This window comes from Columba livia, chromosome 18 (assembly GCF_036013475.1).
Source record: "Columba livia isolate bColLiv1 breed racing homer chromosome 18, bColLiv1.pat.W.v2, whole genome shotgun sequence".
Classification (NCBI taxonomy): Eukaryota; Metazoa; Chordata; class Aves; order Columbiformes; family Columbidae; genus Columba; species Columba livia.
Window position 1 is genome coordinate 1,431,227 of NC_088619.1, and position 23,398 is coordinate 1,454,624.

At 50.4% G+C, this 23,398-nt stretch overlaps 2 protein-coding genes across 2 annotated transcripts; both read right to left on the reverse strand.

Annotated features, from left to right (window-relative positions):
- Positions 1-1,873: 1,873 nt before the first annotated feature.
- Positions 1,874-16,618, reverse strand: LOC135575711 (cilia- and flagella-associated protein 52-like). The gene is made up of 10 exons (XM_065034389.1): positions 16,517-16,618; positions 15,945-16,061; positions 9,079-9,179; positions 7,960-8,130; positions 6,252-6,400; positions 5,440-5,585; positions 4,110-4,261; positions 3,384-3,486; positions 3,110-3,221; positions 1,874-2,442 (listed from the first exon to the last, which is right to left on the reverse strand). Exons 1-10 carry the CDS (start codon positions 16,526-16,528, stop codon positions 2,267-2,269), a joined length of 1,239 nt encoding a protein of 412 aa, XP_064890461.1. The 5' UTR covers positions 16,529-16,618; the 3' UTR covers positions 1,874-2,266.
- Positions 16,619-18,041: 1,423 nt separating this feature from the next.
- On the reverse strand, positions 18,042-19,771 carry LOC135575713 (cilia- and flagella-associated protein 52-like). The gene is made up of 2 exons (XM_065034395.1): positions 19,125-19,771; positions 18,042-18,502 (listed from the first exon to the last, which is right to left on the reverse strand). Exons 1-2 carry the CDS (start codon positions 19,189-19,191, stop codon positions 18,279-18,281), a joined length of 291 nt encoding a protein of 96 aa, XP_064890467.1. The 5' UTR covers positions 19,192-19,771; the 3' UTR covers positions 18,042-18,278.
- Positions 19,772-23,398: the final 3,627 nt, after the last annotated feature.

Consider the following 23,398-nt stretch of genomic DNA (forward strand, 5'->3'; position numbering starts at 1 on the left):
GGTCCCTCAGCCGCTCCATCACACTTGTGCTCCAGCCCCTCACCAGCTCCGTTCCCTTCTCTCCACTCGCTCCAGCACCTCAAGGCCTTTCTTAGTGTGAGGGGCCCAAATTGCCCCCAGGATTCGCGGTTTGGCCTCCCCAGTGGGACGGTCGCTGCCCTGGGCCTGCTGGCCACACCAGTGCTGGTACCAGCCAGAATGCTGGTGGCCTCATGGCCACCTGGGCACACAGTTCAGCCTGTGCCCATGAAATTTGGGCTGGTTTTGATAAAGTGATGCCGCTTCCTACTGAAAAGAAAGCTGGGCAGGACGGGCCATCTCCGCAGGCTCTGCTCCCCATTTTCAGAGCTGCCAGGTGACAGAGCTGGGGCCCGAGCCCCTGCCTGGCTGTCACAAACCCTGGGGCTCAGCAGCCTTTGCTCTCACCGTGCCAGCTCCTCCGGGCTGTGAAGAACCAGCCGGTGCAGGAGGAGCACACGGGGCTTTGGTCCTTACAGCCCAGAACAGCCACACTGAAACACGACGTGCGATCCCCCATGGTACGTGGATTCTCCTTCTGCCTGTAATGACAGGTCTGGTGGGATCTGGTGGGGATGGAATGCTTTCCAAGACTCTGTCAAATGCCGAAGCACAAATTTTTATGCTAACGCAATAAACAAACTTATTTCTTGTTGGCAAAAATGTGTTGATTGTAATGGTTCCTATACTGATTAATAAAGACGTATTTGAGCCTAGTTAGAATGAAGTTCATGGTGCAAAACCGCCATTACTTTTGCAGCGAGCGAACGCTTTGCTGGCACGGGGGATCAGCATCTCCAGCCCGGAGCTGGTGCTGACACGGCTCTGCAGGGCTGCTCAGCTCTCACAGGCTCCTCTGCTGCTTTCCCCCCTGCACAAGCACAAACGTTGTGTCTGTCCCACATTCCAGGGTTTGCTCCTGCCTTCCAAACCACAGCCAGCGCTGCTGCAGAGCTTGTGAAACCTGCCCGAGCACTCAGCGCCCACAGCATCGAGTCTGGACGGCAGAGACAGAGAACAGAATGACTTGATTCCTTTGCTCCAGACTCCGTTAATAACAGCAGAGATCTTTCAGTCAGAAGGAATGTGACTTGCTTAGTGCTTGGTGGACAGCGTATGTGCACAGATACTGTTCGAGCCGATCCAAAAGGATCCACCCCTACTGTGCTACGAGCAGTAAATATTTTTAGTGGCATATAAGGAATAAAATCCAATCACACCTTTAAATTGCCATCCCCTGTTGCCTACCAGAACAGCTGATACTATCAAGACAGTACGGCCCTGTCTAGCTGACGCTGCCTTTAAATCACCATCTTAGTTCACTAAAATGTCTATGAGCCCTCACACTAAGGAATGCCACATTTGCTACCATTTGAATTTGTGACCGAATTCCCACAGCCCTTCAATGCCCGCAAAAGCAATATTTACTGCACTCGCATCACTTCACAGGCCGGCTGCCTACACTGATCTTGGAACAAACAGTATCTGCAGAGCGGTTTGTTTGAACAGCAGATACAATACTGGGTGCTCATTCTCAGACAGAATATGTATTTCATGCCAATCTGGAGCCTGTTTGAAAAATGAGGCCAATGACCAGGAGTTCGAGTGTGTCTGGCTGGAAACATCCAGGCATGTTCAGAAACGAGTGGACTCTCACTCGTGAAAACCAAGCTCCCCAAGAGAGCTGTAAATTGGACACCGCAACTGAAGCAGCCCTGACGTCCCTGTATTCCTCTGAGAACACTGAGTTAAAAGTTGGACTCACAAGAGCTTCCCCATTAAACGCCTGAGTTGGAGCTGAGAGCTTTTTCCTTCATTAGGACCAGACAAATTAAAATGAACACAGCAGACTGAATTTAAACAACAAGTTACTCGTTAAATAAGAGACAGAAGAGTGCAGAGAAGAGAGAGACCATGTGAAAGCAAGAGAGAGCCCACAAATGAGTAGACGTACAAGGCAGATGATGCTGAGACGGGCAGGAAAGGCGGCAGTAACAACGCAAACTGTTACAACTGCCAAGGTGATTTTCGGAAGTGATGAATCCAAAACAAACAGCAAATTCTTAGCTCCCCTGAAAAAAATTGAGCTAGAAAGGGCATCTAAGGACCTGGTAAATGCATACCAGGGAGTAGAAATATACTGTTTACTCTAAGAGAACAAACGATTTACAACAAACTGAGCAGTAAGAAAAGAGCATTTCCAGGGCCGGCCGGGGAAGCAGCAGCCCAGCAGCTCTGGCACCGGCTGTCAGCCCGAGCTGGGGTATTTCCAGATGAGGACGGCACCGTCCGCGCTCACGCTCACGATGTACTTGTTCGCGGGGCAGATCTTGAGGCGGGTGATGTTGCCGCTGTGGCCCACTCCCATGTGAGTCACCGTGCCCTCCTTATAGTCCCACAGCTTCACCAGATGGTCGTCACCACCTGCGTCAGGCACAGAGGAAGAACAAACGATTACAATGACAGGACAAGGGGTAATGGGATCAAGCTGGAACACAAGAGGTTCCCCTTAAATTTGAGAAAAAACTTCTTCTCAGTAAGGGTGACAGAGCCTGGCCCAGGCTGCCCAGGGGGGTGTGGAGTCTCCTTCTCTGGAGACATTCAAAACCCGCCTGGACGTGTTCCTGTGCGACCTCACCTGGGCGTTCCTGATCCAGCAGGTGGATTGGACTGGATGATCTTTTGAGGTCCCTTCCAATCCCTAACATTGATACTGTGATACTGTGATACACCGAGTTCTGCTGCTATTTGTTCCCCGCTCCCAGGCAGGGGAACGCTTCGGTGTTCCTAGGAAGAGCAGGATATGTTTTCTTGGGCATTATGGCAAAAACTGCTTCTGTTCTGCTGGGGTCAGTGTCCAGTGAAGGGCTCTGGACCTTCACCAGCAGATCCCAGTGAGCTACAGCAGCGTCTTCCCAGTCTGAACTACAGCCTGAACCACAGTATTTTTCTTCGGTGATTCATGTTCTTTTCCCCTTTAGCTGACCCCTTTTTTCAGCTTTTTCGCACTGTACTGAGATCCTTGGTTCACTGCCTTGCTTTTCCTGGTCTTAATATGACCTCCTTTCTCCAGCTCCAACCACGCACTCACCTGTGACAAAGGACGCCCCGTCCGATGTGATGTCCATCCCGTTGATGGAGCTCGACAGAGAGCCTTGCACTTCTCTGATTGCGGAGCCATCGAGCACTTCCCAGTACACAATCTAGAGAGCAGAGCAGAGCGGGGCGCTCAGCTGGCCGTGAGCAGCACACGGGTTTCAGCACCGCCCTGGGACACAACCTGCTGTGCAGGGACAGGAGTTTCACCCCAGAACCAGCGCCAGACCGTGTGTTGTGCACTGCAGAGTTCCTGCAGCTTTGCTCACCTTTCTGTCTGTTCCACTGGTGATTATCTGGTACTCTCCGGGATGGTAACACACACATTTGAACAATGTGTTGTCTAGGATCATTTGTTTTCTCACGTAACGCCTGCAAAACACCCCAAAATGAGACAGAGCAACAGCGTCAAAACCCAAACTTTGCCTGCCTGGAATGTCTCTGCCTGTGCTGTACATCAGATCTCTCTCCTTGGATATTCTCAGGCACTGCTCTGAGTTCAGGGTTCCATGAAGCCCGTTAGGCTATCAGTTCTGTTTCCATCACAGCTGCCCTATAGGACTCTTGATCTGCTGTCGTACGAAATGAAATGTTTAAACCCAGAATGCTTTCCAGGTGCTGTTCCCTATGCCAAGGTGTCCTCGGCCTTACCCCAGTGCAGAAAGTCTGCAGATCCGCAAGAGCTCGACACGAGTCACAAAGTTCTGGAAAACAGAGCTAGTGGGAAACTTGGGAACTCACCTGCTCCACCGTGGCCAAGCAGGATCCCGCACAGGAAAACAACCGCAGACAAAGGTTTGTCTGAGCTTTTCTGAAAAGTTTCTCGAATTGGAGGTTCTACATTCCCTGACCTCATTGTTCTTTCTAGAAGTTTTTATCTCTTAATGCTCTTTTTCCCCTCCTCCTCGCTATGTGGTGTCCCAAACCGGGCACAGTGACCCTACAGATATTACCAGCACTCCAAGTGCCTTGGCAATACTAATCTGTCGCCTTACACAAGATCCCAGATGACGCACGTTCTGTCCAGGCTGGCTGTGACACCCTCTTTGTCGTTCTTATTAATCTTGATGCAGGACACGGCACCTCTGTGCTCCTTCAGAACTTCCCTCAGCTTCTGGGTTTTCTCACCAATATTCCAGATCCTCACCTGAAAATCAGCAACACACATCTGCTCTGGTACCAGCTGGTCCTGCCGGAGCTCAGGAGGAGCTTTCCTGAACTTTGCCTTTCTCTGCCAACACGTACAGCAGCTCAGTCCCAACCATCTCCGTTGGCCTGTGGGTTATTGGTGCAGCTGACCTGTGAAGCTCAACTGAGTTCTCCACAGTGTAATCCACTTGCTTCAGGAATTCGTGGCCATCAACCCCAGGCCTTGGTTTTGCCAAGTGCCCGCTCTCCCATGCTTCATTTTACACAGCTCTTGATCAGGAAAAACCACCCAGGCCACGATCTATTGCCAGTGGTGCTTTCAAGATCAAAGCACAAAGCTGCTGCAATGGAATAGAAAGGAGCTACCCGCTATTTGTCCTACAGAGAACGCCAGGAAGGAAATACAAACCAGCTCTTTAAAGCTTTGATGTGAAACACGTGCCTGAAAGCACCTCTTTTCCCTGTGCTGGTAACAGCAAAAATCTTTCTGCTTTGAGGCCTTGATCCTTCACACCTTGCACATCCTGTCCCACTAGTGCCAAACATTGCAATGTCTGTTCACCTCGACATTCCACTAAGGCCAAATCCCAGTGAAAATTTAGACATTTAGACACGGGCATCAAAGGCAGAGAAGAGCTGACCTTCCACGCTTTCGAGGCTGATGCCGAGTTCCCGAAGGGATCTGGATGTCCAGTTGCCACTTGCTCAAAGCTCAGAGCATCCCGATCCCTTCAGCAACCCTGAAGTCACAGCTTCCTGAGGACTGATTCTGACAGAACCATTAGCATCGCAGAGCAGCTTTTTTGTGTTCCGAACGAGTACTGCAAGTGCGCCCCTGCCGTTCTCCTTTCTGCTTAACCAACCTTTAGTTGTAATTCTGTCTCAGCTGCACATATCAGCCAAATAGAGGGGAGAGACAAATGAACAAAAAGGATTAAGAGCATATTCTGCATTAGAAGGATTTCCAAAACTGCCATGCCAGAAGAAATCGGGGCATTGTTTTACATGATGCCCTCTGAGAACAACAGCACATCTCAAAAGCTGATATCTTTGAACTCAGTCCTTGGCTCAAGCGGCAGCTCAGAACAGCTCCCGTTCTGACTGAGCACTTCCAGGCAATTCGCAGGCCCTGTGATGAGCGCACGAAGCTGCTCCAGGTTTTTAAGCACAAATTACCTGCCCGTCACCTCCTCCGCTAATGATCTGTTTGCAGTCGCTGGTCGCAGCAATTGCCGTCACTCCCAGGTTATGGGCGTTGTTGATCTCGTACATGGGCTCTCCCGTAGCGGGCACGAAGGCGCGGATTTTCCCGTCATTCCAAGCTGATGAACAGAAAGAAACAGACTGCCCGGGCGCACAGACTTTCCTCACACTGTTGTCGCTCTTTCCTTTCCAAACCAACCCCTTTTTATAAATAAGCTCCCACATAAGGCCCACGCTGTTAGATCACCAGCATACCCGTGAAAACCACTGTACTGCAGATGAGCCCACAGAGCTACGGTCCCAAACACACTGTTGAAATGTAATTGCTTTTGGATTCTGGCTGTGGACAAAGTGGTTTGGTAACCATGGGGAGGCTGCACGGCTGCTCTAGGACTGCAGGAGTCCCTGCGTCAGCAACTTGCACATGGCGATGGACGGCGGCTTTATGCAAATGTGCTCTACATACATCACAGGTGAAGCTGCTGCACACAACAAGGTTGATATTTTAGAATTAGGTAATTTAAATAAGACTGAACCGCATTCTGGATTGCCGGAATTCACTGATCCAAAGCAAGGTCTCCAGCCCTTGCCTTCTACCCTCACCGCAACTGCAGCACCAGGACAGCGGGGCTGCCAGCAAAGTCCATCGGACCAGCTGCATGCAAAGAGGCCTTTGGGTGTCGCCATGAACTCCATTTAAACGCTTTCCCAATTTAATCTTCTCTTCGTTTTAACATACTGATGTTTATTAAGTTGAGCAACCACGGCTCTGGGCTGACCATTACCTGAAATGATGACCATGCCGTCCCTCGTCACCTCGACCGCGTGGCAGGTGACGTTGGGGACGGTGATTCGCAGCCGCTCCAGACGTTCCGGCGTGTACCACACTCGAATGTCGTTTGTGGAGCAGGTAACGAACAAGTCCGAATGTCCCCTGGAGAGTTCAGAGAGGAGAGGTAACGAGGAGGGGCACACAGAAACGCTCCTTGCTCTGTCACAGCTCAAATCGTCCTCCAAAGCTCGGCTTTGCTAACCTGCAGCTGGGATCTGCCCCACAGGGATCCCCACGGCTAAGACAAAGGCCTTTTTTGGAGGATCACCTTTCTCACATGAAATTCCCCTGGTTTGGGTTCTCTTCAAAGATTCATTTTAAGGAACAGTTAAAGGGAAACTAAAATAATTCTTTCTGCTGAAGTTGAGACATTTATTTCCCATATTCAGTCTCTAATTCATGCGTTATATAGAATAGACACAAAAGTGGGTGTAAAAGTGCTGACTGCCCAGGTTTAACATCAGCCACTAACAGCAGCCTCACATTGTAAAGATGTCATTTTTTATCTTGCTTACTGGATGATTCCCATTCAACAGCGCTGAAGGCAATAGAAATGATGGCAAAGTCTGTTCCTAATATACTTGTTATAAATGTTGGAATGAAACAAGACCTGCAGCATTTCAAAAGCCATGGGACACAGTGCTTTGAAATAAGCTCTAAGCCACTCGTCCTAGGGATGCAACAGAAAGTGACATCTAGAAAGGTACCGCGAGCTTTTGTTCAACAGCACCATCAGTGCCCAGAAAGATGAACCAGGACAGAGAAAACCGGCACAACAAAAGTGTGGCCTCTTTCAAGCCCAGCTTGCACGGGTGCTTTATCAACCAGGATAACATCAGCAAGTGAAGGATTCTGAAATAAGCCAGAACAGGGAAATTAAGCCCGTATTTCCCCATCAGCAATAGGCTTTGTTCAAGAGCAGGCAACAGATAAGAAGTTCAAACATCTACGCAAGGATGTAGTCCTGTAGTCCTTACAGTCAGCACTAATGGCTGTGACACAGGCGTGTCAATCAGCGGTATCAGCAGCACATCACCCTAAAGCTCCACCTGATTTTCTCATTAAATGAGAAGATGTGTGTTTGAGGCTGGCGGCAGGCGGGGAGGAGCGCTTCCTGCTCCCTGCACTCACTGCACCTCGGTGACATCTGACCCTTTGTGCTGGGCCGAGAAGCGAAGCAATAAAAATACGCCAAAAATGTTCATTTGGATCAAAATCCCATTTTCCATCTGGAGAGACGATCCATTGTGGGTTTAAAAAAACAAAATAAAGAGTCACGATGCTACTACCCAGGAAGGGAACATTTGCTGTGCGTTCACAAGACAAATGCAGAGCGACCCTGGGACAAAAGGGGGAGGCTGCCATCCCTGCCGGTGCCCAAACATCAATAATTCAGGTCTTTTTACTTATCATCCTTTCTGCAGATCAGTGATTTTTCCAGTGCTCCAACTGAACTGCTGCCTTCTGCTTTGAGGCAGCTGCTCACCGTCACCCCGGCGTTTTTTGGGCAGGTGACAGCATCGCCCGTATCAATCATCCCAACAGACGGTACCAGGCTCTGGGTTCCTGTGGTAAAAGCTGCGCACACAGGCACCCTGACCTCAGCAGCAGCTCCTCAAGCTTCTGCACCAGCCAAATACAGCCCAGCCCGTTATACTCACTCAGGAAAAACAACGTAGTTGACGGCTTCGGTGTGACAGACGGCGACCAGCTCCTCTTTAAATGTAGCGTAGGCACTGCGGTACATCTGGCATTTATTTGTCCCTATAAAGAACTGGTCGTCCCGACCTCTACACGTCAGGGAAGTGACAGCACCTTCAACTCGCATTCTCCTGTGCAAAGAAAGCAAAGGTTTGGCCCGACATTGACCTCGAGGAACTTTCATTTTCCAGCTTCTCGAGAATTCGACTTTTGCTGTTTCCCCAAAAAGCTCCGCACTAGGCTGTGATATCAAGATGCAAGAGCATGGGCAGGACTAACATTCCATTCCCAGCCACGTTTACTACTTCCCATGATCTTGCCCGTCCCAGCTGCTGCTCTGCCAGGGCTGGCACAGGCAGCGCTTTGGAGACTTGATTTCCTGCACCAGGGCCTAAGGTAACAACAGCTTTGTTGATATTCTTGCTCAAGTGCACTTCAATATCCCACTTTCAAGGATGTTTCCAGACAGTTTAGACCTTCTGGGAATAGTTTCAGTCGTACAAAGCTAAGCTTGCAGAACTGTACACTTGAAGGGGATATTCAAGCAATGCCAAATGAGTAGGTGTGAGCCCAATTTTCAAATCACGTATGGGGAAATGACGCCTGCAGCTTTCTATCTGGTATGCAGAAAAAAGCCTTGCAAAACTCCAGCACTTCCAGACACGTGCCTATAAAATTAGCAGAGCCCCGCTTTACAATCCCATGACCCCCAACAAACCCTTTTGGAGATGGCAACTACTACTCTTTCTCACCCGGCGTAAATAAGCATCATTCTATTGACTTCAACAAATCTGTCTGGCTTTGCATCAGTTTAGGATCTGACTCCTACTGCTCCAAAGGAAACAACAGTCATTTACAAGGAAGGATCAGAGGGCACTTCCCTGCAAACGCACGCAGTAATTTTCAGTTTGCTCCAACCTCGTGACGCTGGAACCAGACCGTGTATTGTGTCTGCAGGACTGAAAAACTGAGACTGACTTGGATTATGCCTTTCCATAGAAATGATTGGTTCTTATACCGTGACCCTTTTGGAGGAATTGTCACCTCTCCCCTCCTGATTCTTCCATCTACAAACTCACTTCTTTACTTGGAAGTCTGAGCCTGCACAGAGAGCTACAGTCCCTTCTCCGGTGCCGACTATTAAACCTCCTGTCTTCGGCAAAAGCAAAGCTGTGACTCCCTAGGAGAAAACGGGATGAAAACGCAATCGGATGGGAGCAGAGGCTCCTTGCTGCTGCAGCCACGCTGAACAGCACAACGGAGTCTCTACCGGGCTGCCGACGGCGGGGCTTATCTCACTCCAATATGGCTTTGTCAGCATTTTGTCACTGACCTGGGCTAAAGAGTGGCTCTCTAGAGGGAGAAGGGAGAAAAGAGTTATTAATTGCAGGTCTATATGAACTAATACAGTACGAGGAGCGAGCAAACAGCATTATCTTGGATTCTTCAGAGCAGCTGGGACCACGTACAGAGCCTGACCTCATCGCAGCAAGCGATACCCACATCGTGGAGCGGCACTCGCGCTTTTCCCTCCGCGTGTCCTTCATCCAACAGCCACGAAAACAACAGAGGACACAACTCAGCTTAAATGGTCTTTCCTACAGCTCTTTTTAGGATGATCCTCTGCGTCTCAGGCCTCTCTCTCTGTCTGAAAGATGCAATCCCATCTCCCACCTATTAGTAATCAAATACGTTTGTCACAGGAAAGCTTTGGAAATGAGTCAGCCCATGGTCATCCCGGGTTTCTGCTGTTACTGAGCAGAGCAGATCAACGGGAGGCCAGCCACTGGAAAAGGAGAAATGCTGTTCGGTAGATAAAGTACCAGGCTACAGGAAAAAAATGCATGACAACAAAATCAACAAAAAACACCCAAACAAATGAAAACAGTCCTCAGCCTTCCACAAAATACAAGTGTAAGAAGAGTCAGATCTGCTTCAGGTCTGTCACCTGTGAAGTAATATTACTGTTCCATGTACAACAGATTAATTCTTGAAAATCACCAAGAGACTCCAAGATAGGCTGCCAGAGGAGTGAAATGACTTCTGTGGGGTTAAATCACAGTATCACAGTATCACAGTATGTTTGGGATTGGAAGGGACCTCAAAAGCTCATCCAGTCCAATCCCCCTGCTGGAGCAGGAATGCCCAGGTGAGGTCACACAGGAACACGTCCAGGCAGGTTTTGAATGTCTGCAGAGAAGGAGACTCCACAACCTCCCTGGGCAGCCTGTTCAGTGCTCTGGCACCCTCACTGAGAAGAAGTTTCTTCTCAAATTTAAGTGGAACCTCTTGTGTTCCAGCTTGGTCCCATTACCCCTTGTCCTGTCATTGTTTGCCACTGAGAAGAGCCTGGCTCTATCCTCACGGTACTCACCTTTTACATATTTATAGAGATTAATAAGGTCCCCCCTTAGCCTCCTCTTCTCCAAACTAGAGAGACCCAGCTCCCTCAGCCTTTCTTCATAAGGGAGATGTTCCACTCCCTTCATCATCTTTCTTGCCCTACGCTGGACTCTCCTGATATTCTAACTTGGGAAAATATCCCTACGAGCTTGGGGGAACTTCTGCATGAGTGAAATGGAAAGGACAAAACCATGAGATAAAGGAGCTTTGTGCCACCAAACTGGAACTGAAAACGAAGTTCCCGTCCCAGAGGCGCCTGCAGAACCTGTGGCCGGCGGCTGTTCCGCCCAGACAGACCCGCAGGGACGGGCAGGAGCTGTTGGACTGACACCGTAAGTCACAGTCCAGACTCCAGCAGCATTTGCCGCTCCCAGGTTCATAAGCACCATTGCCAGCCCTTGGGATCCCACCAGCAGGTTCGCAACGTTCAGATTGTTTCTCCTTTAAGCCCGAGCCATTATGGGAAAACAACAATTTCTGTTTGGTGGTGGCTCTTCGGGGAAAAACAATGCCCAGCTCCAGCATTTAGTGTTGTGAAAGCACCAAGAAGTCAATTCTCAAAGAGCAACCAAGAGGCGACTCAGAGTAATTCTGTATTTATTCCCCAGGAAGAAACCCCTGTCGTGGGCTTGACTTGTGACTGGGGAACACACACAGATGTCGCTGCTTTAGGATTCAAAGTCTGACATCTAAGCAGCACCCCCAGCCTTCCTGTGCTTCTCAAGCATTAATCCGGCCTAAGCCCGGGAAATGTTCAGCATTTAACACCTTCAGAGGGTTTAGAAAAACCAAAGCCACAAAGTGTTGGTTTTGTTCGCGGAAAGGACTGAAGGTCTAAGGAAGGAGAGAGAAGAAGTGAAGAAAGAAGAGAAAAGAAAATGGACATCTGAGCTGTTTAGACCCAGAAAGGACACGGAAAAAGCCACAGGCGAGGTCTGATGAATCTGGGAAAATTACTTTGCTTCCATTATCCACGCAAATAGAAGCAATCGGTTGTTTTTAAAGGCTTGCTTATACGTTTTAAAGGAAAAAACCCCAAATCACCAGAAGCGTTACTGTGCATTCCAGCGCTGGCAATGCAGGCAGCCTCACACCTACCTACGCATCGGCTTAAAGACGATTTAACTTGAGGATCAAATAACCATGGGCTGCAGAAAAGAACCTGACACATGCTCTCCCGCTCTGTGATTCACCAGCACTGAGCTCCCCGTTCGCCGGCTCCAGCAGCAGCACGTCCGCAGTCTCCTGATGGGTGACAAACACGACCTGCGGAGAGGATCTTCTGCCACATTCTCACAGCGGCAGCGGCGCCGGGTTTCGTGCAAATGTTCTCAGCAAACGCACAAGAACAAAGGGATTCTTTTGCATTAGAAAGACGATCCACAAGCAGAGCGGTTTCTGAGCAATGCTTCTGGAAACTTCCTCCGAGGCGCTGGCAGCGTTTGGCGAGTCCCCTGTTATCACGGGCCCATCACCTGGCTGCTGAGCTCCTGGTCTGCGGTTTTGCCCCTAAAATCTTCCACCTCAGACGCCCTTTGGGTTCAGCGTTATGGCAGGTGGCAGCATTACAAATGCAACCTATGACTACGGAGTTTATCTGATTACAGCTCCTTGCTAATGAATTAAAGCTTTGGCGGCGCTGCCAACACTGCTCTGATTGTTCCAAGCTGTTCTCTGCAGTTCTTCCATTGGAGAGGGAAGCAGGTGTTATTAAGACAGAAAGAACCCCAAACACCCAAAACCTTAGAACGGCCAGGATTCATTGCCAGGCTCTCAAAATCATGGGAGTTCCACTTCAACCTTAATTTGACAACTGTGCTTTTGTCCAGCCTGTTCTTTGCATTACCATCAGTAAACAGCTTTATAAGCTTTAAAAGCTGCACTTGTTATTCATAGAGTCAAGTAGTCCACGTTAATGCTGCGATGAATGCTCTATTTCATACCCTGCCAGTGCTCTTGTAGGTGAAATGCAGAGTCTAACGTAGGAGGTTAAAAACATCACCATTCATTATTGACTGCTCACCCAAAGAAACCAGCGCTTTCAAGTACATAAAAGTAAATAAAAGCACCATCAGAACTGCAGCCTGCCCGGTCCCTTCCTGCAGGGATTCCTGCTCTTTGTCCCACTCAGATCTCTTGCAAAGTTCCTGAGCGCTCTGTGAACTCTTCCAGCGCATCTCCTGTCAATATTTATTTCTTTTTACAATGCAAATCACTCCAACTACTTCTGAAAATGCGTTTGCAATTGTACATCCCTCTTCACATTCCAACGGGTGCCTTACAGCTCCTCAGGCCCGCGGCAGGGAGCAAAATGAATGCTGCTGTTTATTCCAGTCTTTATACACCTTAGAGACAGGCACTTAAACTTCATACCAGATAGATGGAAAACAAGTTGCTTCATCATAACAAACTATTTTGCCACTCCTCTTCAAAACAGAAACCAAGAAATCTTCAGATCGTGTCTATACAATCAACACGTTCTTATGTATCTAAAGGCAAAGTTCCTTTAAGGGTGCCCCACCTTGTTTTCAATAGAATCGCCTCCTCACCCTGCAGTATCTAAACCCTTTACAGATGTGCTCGGCGTGGGGCGGCTGTGGACTCCAGGTTTGCAGTTTCACGCTTTGCCACCGGATCGTAATTCCCCGGTGCAACTGGTGAACATGGTTTGCAGAGGTTTGTTCTCAAACACAGACAGCATTGCAATGCGTGGCTCCAGAGGGGAGAAGTTTTGGTACAAGTGCTAATGCAAGGTACATTTTCAAGAAAGACACACAAGATGTCTTGGTTAGCAATGGGATGGACTAAATTGTGTGGAAACAAGGATGCAAATAGTTTTGTTTTGATAAACGCTGTGGTTTTGACTTGAAAAAACATCTGCAAAATACCTCTTTCGGCACTGGAGGTGAGGCTACAACTGGAAATTGCTGCCATAAAACACGAGATCCTACGTGTGTCCAGCGAGCACTTGTTGACAGTCTAGTGACAAGGCATGATTTGTGTGCAGAGATGTGCAGGGGGTGGGCGGAAAGGGAATCACAGCACGGAGCTGGGAAAGAGAGCTGGAAAGTATGAGAGGGGATCTGTGGCCGAGGCACTGACAGTAACTGCAGAGAAAAACGTCCCAGCGCCTTCCCAGTGACGGCAGCAACACGGGTTTGCCCTGGTGAATTCCCCTCCTCGGGCACAAGGGAAGCGCATTGGGAAGAGCGAGGGAGAGAGCAAGAGGAGAAGGGGTGACGGGGCTGAGCGCATCTGACCGAAAAGCCTGTGAACAGGAACGCCTGTTTGAAGCGGGAGGGGAAAGGAGGCGACTGGGAGGACTCCTCGCTATTTCCATCCAATGTGAATGTCTCCTTTTCTCTCCCGGCTCCCCCAACGACCAGTGCCACATCCTAAGAAGCTGCCACCACATTACACTAATAAACCCAAGCTGAAGCCAGATTAGCGCCTACCAGCTCAGGGCTCGTCCACAAGGCTGGCAGGCGGCTGTGACGAGACCCACTTCTGGATCTTCCCTTCTCCTCAACACCTTGTCAGCCTCTTGCACAGTCAAGGGGCCTGTTTTCCCTCAGCTTTTCACTCTCAGAAGCCATGCCAGCTGAAGCTCATGATGCTCCAAAGGTCTCTGCCACAAAATGCTGTTCCTATGGATCTGCCTTACGATAAAACCCCTCACAGTACGACCTGGACTGTGCTCTGGCTTTGAGCCTTGGCTTTTTCTTTTGGACCCCCAAACGGCACAGCATCCTGCTCGTGACCCTGCCTGACGGCTTCTTTAGCAGTGCTCTCAGAAGTGTATTTTTGGTGAAGTTTTGTTTCAAGTGCATTTGGCACCTTTCCCTCAGCCCTGAGGACACGGGAGTTCAGGCCCTCGGGCGGCTTCAACCAGGGGCTCTGGGCGAGGTGCACGTGCTGCGAGATGGAGAAGGACTCAAAGCACGCAGGCATTGGAAGGGGAGGTGACAGTCACCAAGACCTTGGCCTAAGAGACAGCACAGAGCAGCCACGGGTCCTGCGTGGACGCAAAGCCCTGCAGGGGGGCAGCCGGACAAGGGGCTCAACCGCGGCCAGTGCGGGTGTCCCCACACGGGGACACACCTGCAGCGAACTTACCATTGCCAGCAGGAAAACAAAACACATCCATTCCTGTCCTTTAAGAGGGACACAGAAAAAAACTATTTGCATTCCTACAATGTAAGTGGGAAAAACAAGTAATAACTTCTCCACCCTTCTGGAACAGATCAACATTGAACTGTATTTCAAAGGATTCAGTGGGTCCAAGTTATCCCGGAGACATGGGCCTGCATTTGTAACGCAATAAATATTTCATCTGGAACGGGCACGTACATGGTTTGGATGCACCTGTCCAAGCAAAGTTCAGGAGGTTGAGAGAAACAAGCCCAGAGGAGCGTTTTCTTTGGGGCTGACTGCTGAACTGCTCTTACAGCCCCTGTGGGCTTGTGCTGCTCTCAGAGCAGATCTGCTGCCCCGCAGGACAGCGGCCCCGCGGCATCCCCACCAGCACAGCCGGCCCTCCCGCGGCAGCGCTGCCCCTGCTGCTCGCTGCTGGGCGTGCTGCTGATGCAGTCGCAAAACACATCCCAGCTTAGGCAAGGGACAGACCGAGACGCTACAAGAAGCCTTTTATAGCACCAAATAACGAGAAATCAACAACAAGTGTTCTAGCTGGTGCCGATTGTTTTATCATTACAGCTGCCTGCATGCAGAATTCTTGTACGACCACCGGTCAGAAGCTCCTTATTCAGGAGGTAACTCCTGTTTGAGGATGCTCAGACCCACGAGTCCCAATTAGAGACAAAAAAAAGCTCAGTTAAAAAACCCTTGGGGTTATGAAGTCAAGAACTCAGAAGTTAAAAAGCAATAGAATCAATGTACCCTGTGCAACCTTGTTTTGTCCAAATTGTGCATACGCGTTACAATAAACTCTTGAATTACATTATTTATACTGCCTTTTTCAGTAAGATCTCTGCCTCATCAGTGGCAGAATCAGAACAGCAAAAAGACGAAGGGAAGTGGGGGAATGGGATGGGGAACAAACACAAAAAGAAAAGTTCAGTCCAGACAATTTAACACATTTGTGAGATCTGACTATGGGACCTTACAGCAGTAAGTGCGGGAAAGCCTCTCAAACAAGCGCTTCCACCAGCCTTCCCAGGAACGTCCTCTGTCTCACTCCAGCTCGTATCTTCTTAAAAGAAGCAAAAAAGTCAGGAACTACTCCATTTTTATTACTACTTTTCACTTCCTATGACGTTTACCAGATTAATTGTACAGAGTTTGTGGGATGACACACGAGATTCAAGTAAAACCCAAATTCTGAGCCAAATGAAGCTCAACGAAGGCGGGACAATGGGCTCAGCCTTCAGCATCAAGACCGAGACACAAGGAACTGACAGCGCAGGAAAAGCGTTAGTCTGAGAATCCGCTTTGTGATGGTTCTCCCGCAGGTTGCTCTACTTTCAGTCACTAACAAAGAGCAGGACAAGGACAGAATTGGAGTCACAGAGCTGCTACTCACCATGCTAAACTTCTTCTTCTGGGGCCCACAGGCAGTCAGCACCTTGCTGCTTGTGTTCACTTTCAGGACATCTCCACTCGTCGTGCCAAGATAAAAATCACCATCATCATCTGTCATCTATAAGAAAGCATAAAGAAAAAGAGATCACGGTCTGGATACTGAGACCCGTGTCCCACGCCTGACACTGGGCTGCACCAACAGCTTTAGTTCAGTGGATTGCCAAGAGTTCACCTGGGGGAACCCAGCCAATGTTTCTGTTCCATCACACGCACAGATCCAGAACACTGCTGAACGCCAGACACTTTCTAACCAAATCTAGATCATATTTTGAAGCATAAAAATCCGGGTGCCGGAGCCCGTGACCATAATACGTGCTGCTTCTCTTGAGGAGCATCCAGAACACTCTTTCCCAGAGGCCGTGGGAGATCATCTGCCATGGCCAATGCTGAGGAACTTCACTGCCGTCACACGCTTGGGACCAACATTTCCAGCATTATTAGAGAAACTCGTGGTTTTTCTCTAGTCTGTACAGAGTTTCTTAGTTTAGCAAAGTCATCTTGGCTGAAACGTACCTGAACACACATGGTGATTCTTCTCAGTTGCCCCGCGTAGCATTCAGACGGATGGATTTTTTTAGTTGCTGTGTCGAGTTCCCACACTCGAATGGTGAAACTATAAGAACAAATAGAGTGGGATCAAATCCACAGATGCAGAAACCTCCAAGTTTTTTCAGTACTACAAGAAGTAAAAAACCTTCACAAGGCTCCATTATTCTGATCTTTTAATACGGAGAAAAAGAACAATATCAGAGAAGTCTCTTACGGAAACTTTTTCCGGGTAAATCAAAAATCTTCAGCAAATACATATGTGAGGACACTCTCAACTCTTTTCTAGTGCAATTTAATTGACGATTAATCGAAGGAGCCCAGCCCAAGCTTCTCTGCAGCCCTGGGCACCCCTGACACAAAGAGGCTTCAGACTGGGTGCTGTAAGAAGCATTATTCCAGCTGAGCACTTGAGTGGCTCTGCTTCATTTCAGCACCTAAATTTACCCTGAGACACTGAGTATTTGACTTAGGTTTTAAAATACTGAAAGCACTAAAACCTGATCCCTTCCAAGTGTCTTGGGGTCTTTCAAATAGGCAAAAATAAAACGAAAAGAACTTCAGAGGTCTAAAAATGCAGGTAGGTACCTGTCAAGGGCTTTTGACAGTCCTAAGCAGCTCTGGAACTCAGGTCTCACTTGAAATAGAACAGCATTTATTAATTAATGCCTAATGAGATTTTGGCTGCCACACGCCCACAACACTTTGGATAAAAAGGACTGGAACTAAAAATCCCTCAGTCCTAGGGAGACTGCTTAATGTTTTACAAAAACATAAAGGCACATCCAGCAATGGAGTAACTACAATTTCCCATTCCCTTCAACATCTTCCCATTGCAGATATTTGTTTTCCAACAAAAGAAAAAATAAATGAAGGGTGTTCCCACCACTGGCAAGCCAACTCCAATTTCTCTGGTCAATACTAAGCGGTTAAAATCTGACATAAATAACTTACGTTTTTTCTATGGATAAGCAACATTTAATCCAATTCCTTGTATTCCTTAAACACGTGTTCGTTAGAGCAAAAGCAAAACAGCGCTGGGCGCGCGGGGGATTCGCTCCGCCCAACACGCACACCTTTAAACAATAAGAAGTGTGCTGAAATACAGTAAGGTGTTACATATTCATAATGAGCCCAGGAATGCCTGTACATATTCATGACCTTTCCCCGCTTCTGATTAAAATGAGTCTCAGAGAACCATTTCCATAGACGCTCCCCTGTTGCGCCTGTGCAGTGCCACTTGGTGAATTTGAGGAGGGGTCTTTGGGGGTCTTTGGATGAAGGCTCCTTCAGCTTCATCACAGTGAACTTTTTACCTCTGGCTCATTATGTTGAATTGACTGGACCCAAGCTGCCAAGTTGAACGAAACCAGACTGGCGCCCCCTTTTGCTGTAAATCTTCGTTATCTTGTCTCCTCAAGGTTACAGCTAAGTGCAGTAAAACTTCTCGTCTTGGCATTCGATGGGGTTCTGTTCTTCTTAACATAAAGCTCTAAACTAAGCATTTATTGTGTGACTAAGCCTTAAAGTGTTAGTTCGTTAGTAGGCACCCATTATAAGTTTAGTTAACCCTTAAAATGTTAGTTCCCTCTGTCAATATAGCATCATAAGCAAGTTTCATAACTTTTTACATAGAACTTAACCGCCTTTTTCCAGGTTCAGAGCCCGTGCCTCATTTAGTTATATCTGTAAACATTAAACATCTTAGCACAAATCGCAACTGCATTTTTCACAAAATCAGAGCATTACCCACCTTGAATCCAATGCAGGTGACTTGTCCTGAAGCGACGTACATCCCATCCCTGGACACGGCAACGCAGGACACGTTATCGGTGTGGCCATGCAAGAAACTCTGTTTCTTAGTGTCCAGGTGCTGAATCACCACCGTACAGCCCAGGGGGTACAGGATGTGCTCCCTGTCGGGGTGGCAGATGAGGCCACAGGGAACATGTCCTGCAAGAGAAACGGGTGAAAGATCCGCTGGCTGCCAACAGTTCAGGGGCTGCAGAAACCACTGGCTCCCCACGGTTTACCTCACAAGGCGAGGGGGGGGGGGAAGGAAAAGAACCTTCCAGTTCTCCCCAGAGCTGTTCAGCAGAACAACCCCGTGTCGAGCAGCACGGTCACCCTGACAAGGTTTGGACCACGCTGTGGTCCTGCAGCTCTGTGGATTCACAGGGCGCAGAGGCCCCAGCGCTCCAGCACAGAGGGCTCTGAGGACACGGCATCCAGCCCTGGTTGCCATGACCTCCTCAACAGAGCGGCAAGGCCGCACATTCCCCTTGGCGCCCAGCCCCATCCCCGGTGCTCACAACAGTGTCTGTGCAACCTGAGCTGGTTTCATGTGCAAATTATTCTCGTTCTGGGAAGCTGCGGAATTGGAAAACAAACAGAAAACCCCGCAATTCAGTCAAACTTTTCCTGTTCTTCACTTGGCACCGGTCCCTGGCAGCGCTGCCCCTGCGGCGCCGGGCACGGGGAGGGGGCGAGGGCGGCGGGAGCGCCCAGGACCCCCCTGCTCACCCCACGGTGCCCCACGCCGGCCCCACGGTGCCCCCCGCCCGGCCCGCGGTACCGTTGAAGCCGATGGCCGCCTGCAGCTCCAGCTCCCCCACCGCCCCGTCCCCCTTGGCCGCCGCCATCGCCACCGGGCCCGGACGCGCCTCCAGCGCAACGGCGCCTGCGCCCCGGCCCTGCGCGCCCCGGCCGCCAGGGGGCGCTGTTGGGCGGCGGGCGCCCCCCGGCGCCAGGCGGCCGGTCCCCGCGCGTGTCCGCGCGGCCGAGGCGGGAACGCGCGTAGCGGCCGCGCGCGTGGGTCCCGCTGCAGCCCGGGGCGGGCGGGACACGGGTGAGCGATCTCTGCACGTCCCCTCACGCGTCCCCTCCGCTTCCCCTGCGCGGGCTCAGGATTGTGTTTCATTCTCCACGAGTTCCGCACTGGATGCGAAGCGGGGGGGTGGTAGCTGGGCTGGCACCTGTGGGGCTGCACCCCAGAGTTGATGAAGACCGGGAGGCCGCCCGTCCCCCTGGGTGAAATCGGTGTGCGCAGCTCGCTCTCTGAAGTGCCTGCACACCAAGGCACAGCGTGGGGAGCAAGCAGGAGGAGGCAGAAACGTGTGTTCGGGCAGGAGATCATGACCTGGCGGCAGTTACAGAGACACGGTGGGACAGCTCACACGACGGGACGGTGCTCATGGACGGCTGTGTCCTCCCCAGGAAAGACAGCCCAGCCAGGCGTGCTGGTGGAGTTGCTCTTCATGTGAGAGAGCAGCTACAGCGTATTGAGTATTGTCCAGGCATGGATGGGGAGCGAGCTGAGCGTCTATGGGCGAAAGTTAAGGGGCAGGTTGGCAAGGGGGACACTGGTGTGGGTGACTCTTACAGGCCACCAGATCAGGGTGAGGAAGTCGACGAGGCCTCTGCAGACAGCTGAGAGCAGCCTCACAGTCACAGGCCCTGGTTGTGCTGGGGATTTTAACTTCCCCAATGTTTGCTGGAAGGACGACTGGGCCGGCAGCCACAGTCCAGGAGGTTCCTCCGGTGCCTCGACGAGAACTTTGTGATGCAAAGGGTGCAGGAGCCGACTAGAAGAGGAGCACTGCTGGACCTCATCCTCGCTGACAAGAAGGGTCTGGTTGAAGCGGTAAAGGTTGGGGGCTGCCTTGGCTGCAGCGACCATGAGATGGTGGAGTTCAGGATCTCATGTGGCAGGAACAGAATAACAAGCAGAATTGCAACCCTGGACGGGGAGAGCTGGACGGGGAAAAATTTAATGAAATATAACAAGGGAAGTGTAGAGTCTTACACCTGGGCAGGAACAACCCCAGGTTCCAGTATAAGTTGGGGAACGAACTGTTGGAGAGCAGTGAAGGGGAAAGGGACCTGGGGGTCCTGGGGACAGCAGGGTGACCATGAGCCAGCACTGGGCCCTTGTGGCCAGGAAGCCAATGGTACCTGGGGTGGGTTAGAAGGGGGTGGTCAGTAGGTCAGAGAGGTTCTCCTGCCCCTCTGCTCTGCCCTGGGGAGACCACACCTGGAATATTGTGTCCAGTTGTGGCCCCTCAGTTCCAGCAGGACAGGGAACTGCTGGAGAGAGTCCAGCGCAGCCACCAAGATGCTGAAGGGAGTGGAGCATCTCCCGTGTGAGGAAAGGCTGAGGGAGCTGGGGCTCTGGAGCTGGACAAGAGGAGACTGAGGGGGGACTCATTCCTGGGGATCAATATGGAAAGGGGGAGTGTCAGGAGGATGGAGCCAGGCTCTGCTCGGTTACAACCAGTGACAGGACAAGGGGCAATGGGTTCAAACTGGAACACAGGAGGTTACACTTAAATTTGAGAAGAAACTTCTTCCTGGTGAGGGTGGCAGAGCCTGGCCCAGGCTGCCCAGGGGGTTGTGGAGTCTCCTTCTGTGCAGACATTCCAACCCGCCTGGACACCTTCCTGTGTAACCTCATCTGGGTGTTTCTGCTCCATGGGGGATTGCACTGGATGAGCTTTCCAGGTCTCTTCCAACCCCTGACATCCTGGGATTCTGTGATTCAGCAATGGAATGAAGTGTGAAAATAAAGGACAGCAGCGTCCCTTCCAGCAACAGCAAAGGCTCCTCAGATCACGGGCAGCAGATGCACCGATGTCCAGTGCGACGTGCAGCTCTGACGGCCAGTAGCGCAGGACCACGTGTGCACAGAACCACACAGGATCATTTTGGTTGGAAAAGACCCTCAAGACCATCGAGTCCAACCATAACCCACCCCGGCACTGCCCCATGTCCTGAGAACCTCATCTCTCTCTGTCCAACCCTCCAGGGATGGTGACTCCAGCACTGCCCTGGGCAGCCTGTTCCAATGCCCCACAGCCCTTTGGGGAACAAATTGTTCCCAAGATCCAATCTAAACTTCCCCTGGCGCAACTTGAGGCCGTTTCCTCTCATCCTGTCACTTGCTGCTCTGGAGAAGAGACCAACACCCTCCACCCTCCTTTCAGGCACCTGTACAGCTGCAAAGGGACTCGCAGGCTCTGCCACCACATCACAGACATGCACAGCCTGCGCGGTACAGCCCCGGCCTCTGGTATTTTAACATGTTAGGCTGGGCCAGCTTGGCATTTCCAAGGAAATCCTCTGCAGGCTGCTGACAGGAGGTCAGGCTGGGTTGCTAACGAAGGGCTTTGTGTTTCCAGGCATCTGGTGCATCCTGCACATCTCGGGGTGGAGAGAAACAGCCTCTTGGGAAGGGAGAGGGACCCCTGCGGGAAACCTGCAGCTGGACTGAAAGTCCAGGACATGAACACGGGCCCAGAGAGGTGGAAGATGGAGACATCCCAGGCCAGGCTGGACGGGGCTCTGAGCAGTCGCCCCGTGTGGCGTTCAGACGGATGGATTTTCTTAGTTCTTGTGTTCAGTTCCCACACTCGAATGGTGAAAATATAAGAATGAATATAGTGGGATCAAATCCATTTATGCAGAAACCTCCATGAGGGGCTCTGAGCAATGTGAGCTGGGTGAAGATGTCCCTGCTCATGGCAGGGGCTGGACTGGATGAGCTGGGAAGGTCCCTTCAAGCCAAACCCTTCTGTGATTCTGTGATCACGGAAAGAAAGAAATACAGCGGACACCCTAGCAGAGCTTTTCCGTTGAAGGGAAAGAGTAATTGGATGGTGTTCTTTCATTTGAGCTCTGTGGGTGAAGGCCGGGCATGGGGGGACAGAGGGCTGTGCCTCACCTCCTTGTCGTACCTGGCTAACCTTTGCAGGTCTTCCTGCCATCGCCTGCTCCTGCCCTCATCCCGCAGTCGCTGGCAGCTGGCACTGAGGCAGCGACAGCTCCTGCTCGGAATAGCTCGACCAGTGGAATATATGAAAGAGAAAACCACAAGTGGACAGTCTATTTGGACATGGGAGACATTTTCCTCCCGCAGCCAGAATGATGTCTGTACATCAGTGACCGTCCTGCGAGGGTTGCCTTGGCTGGCCGAGCTGCACCTGCACCTTCCTGTTTGGGTTTTCAACCGGCACGTCTCCCGTTGGGCTGGCCCCAGGCACTCGGGGCGTTGGTCAAAGCTCGTGTGTATTCACTGCTCACAGTCTCACATCAGCCCTTTGTGGCAAATTGTCGAGGGTTAAGATTGCGGGGTGACAATAAAACCCTGGCAGATGTATTGTTAACCCCCTCTTCCCCCCGACTTCCTTTGAAAAGTTCATTAAGTTCGTTTTGTCACGACAGTCTCCAGGACAGGAAAAATGGTACAAGTGCATCTCATGACCACTGTTTGTGGGTTAAAGACATCAACTTCGAAGAAGTTGTCAGGCGCCACTCGAAGAAGCTAGCTCTGGTTTCATCATCACTGTCTTGATCTGGAAGACACTTATTAAATACTGTTAGTATGGCAATTCACATCCTGCAGTTCAGTATTGAATATTTTCACCTAAACTCAAATCCCCTTGGGGTACACACCGAACTTCTCCATCCTTAAGCATCACCCACCAGGTGCTACCAGGTCACTGGGCAAAAACAATCCCGCAAATGGGCTTGCCTTTGCCTGAGCCAGGATTAACCCAGACTGCCTCTCCTAACATGTTTTTCATGTGTACTACAGGGACTTTATCTCCTTCTACAGTCCGTAGAATTTCTGATTGGGCAGGCCCGGCTCGATTGGTTGATCCCCTGGTGTTGACCAACCAAGTGGCTTTTGCTAAATGTGAATCCCAGTTTTTAAAGGTTCCACCACCAAGTGCCTTTAGTGCAGTTTTTAGCAAACCATTGTACCTTTCCATTTTCCCAGAGGCTGGTGCATGATATGGAATATGATATACCCACTCAATACCATGTTCTTTGGCCAAATTGTCTATAAGA

What these genes read in the sequence shown, in the direction of transcription:
- LOC135575711 (XM_065034389.1), bottom strand. An exon ending in AGAAGAAGAAGTTTAGCATG is followed by an intron (nt 9,180 to 15,944) that starts GTGAGTAGCAGC and finishes GTTTTCTCCTAG; the next exon opens with GGAGTCACAGCTTTGCTTTT. An exon ending in AACTACGTTGTTTTTCCTGA is followed by an intron (nt 6,401 to 7,959) that starts GTGAGTATAACG and finishes TGAACTCTCCAG; the next exon opens with GGGACATTCGGACTTGTTCG.
- LOC135575713 (XM_065034395.1), bottom strand. Translation starts at nt 19,191, where the DNA reads ATGGCGGCGGCCAAGGGGGACGGGGCGGTGGGGGAGCTGGAGCTGCAG. An exon ending in GGCGGCCATCGGCTTCAACG is followed by an intron (nt 18,503 to 19,124) that starts GTACCGCGGGCC and finishes TTTCTCTTGCAG; the next exon opens with GACATGTTCCCTGTGGCCTC.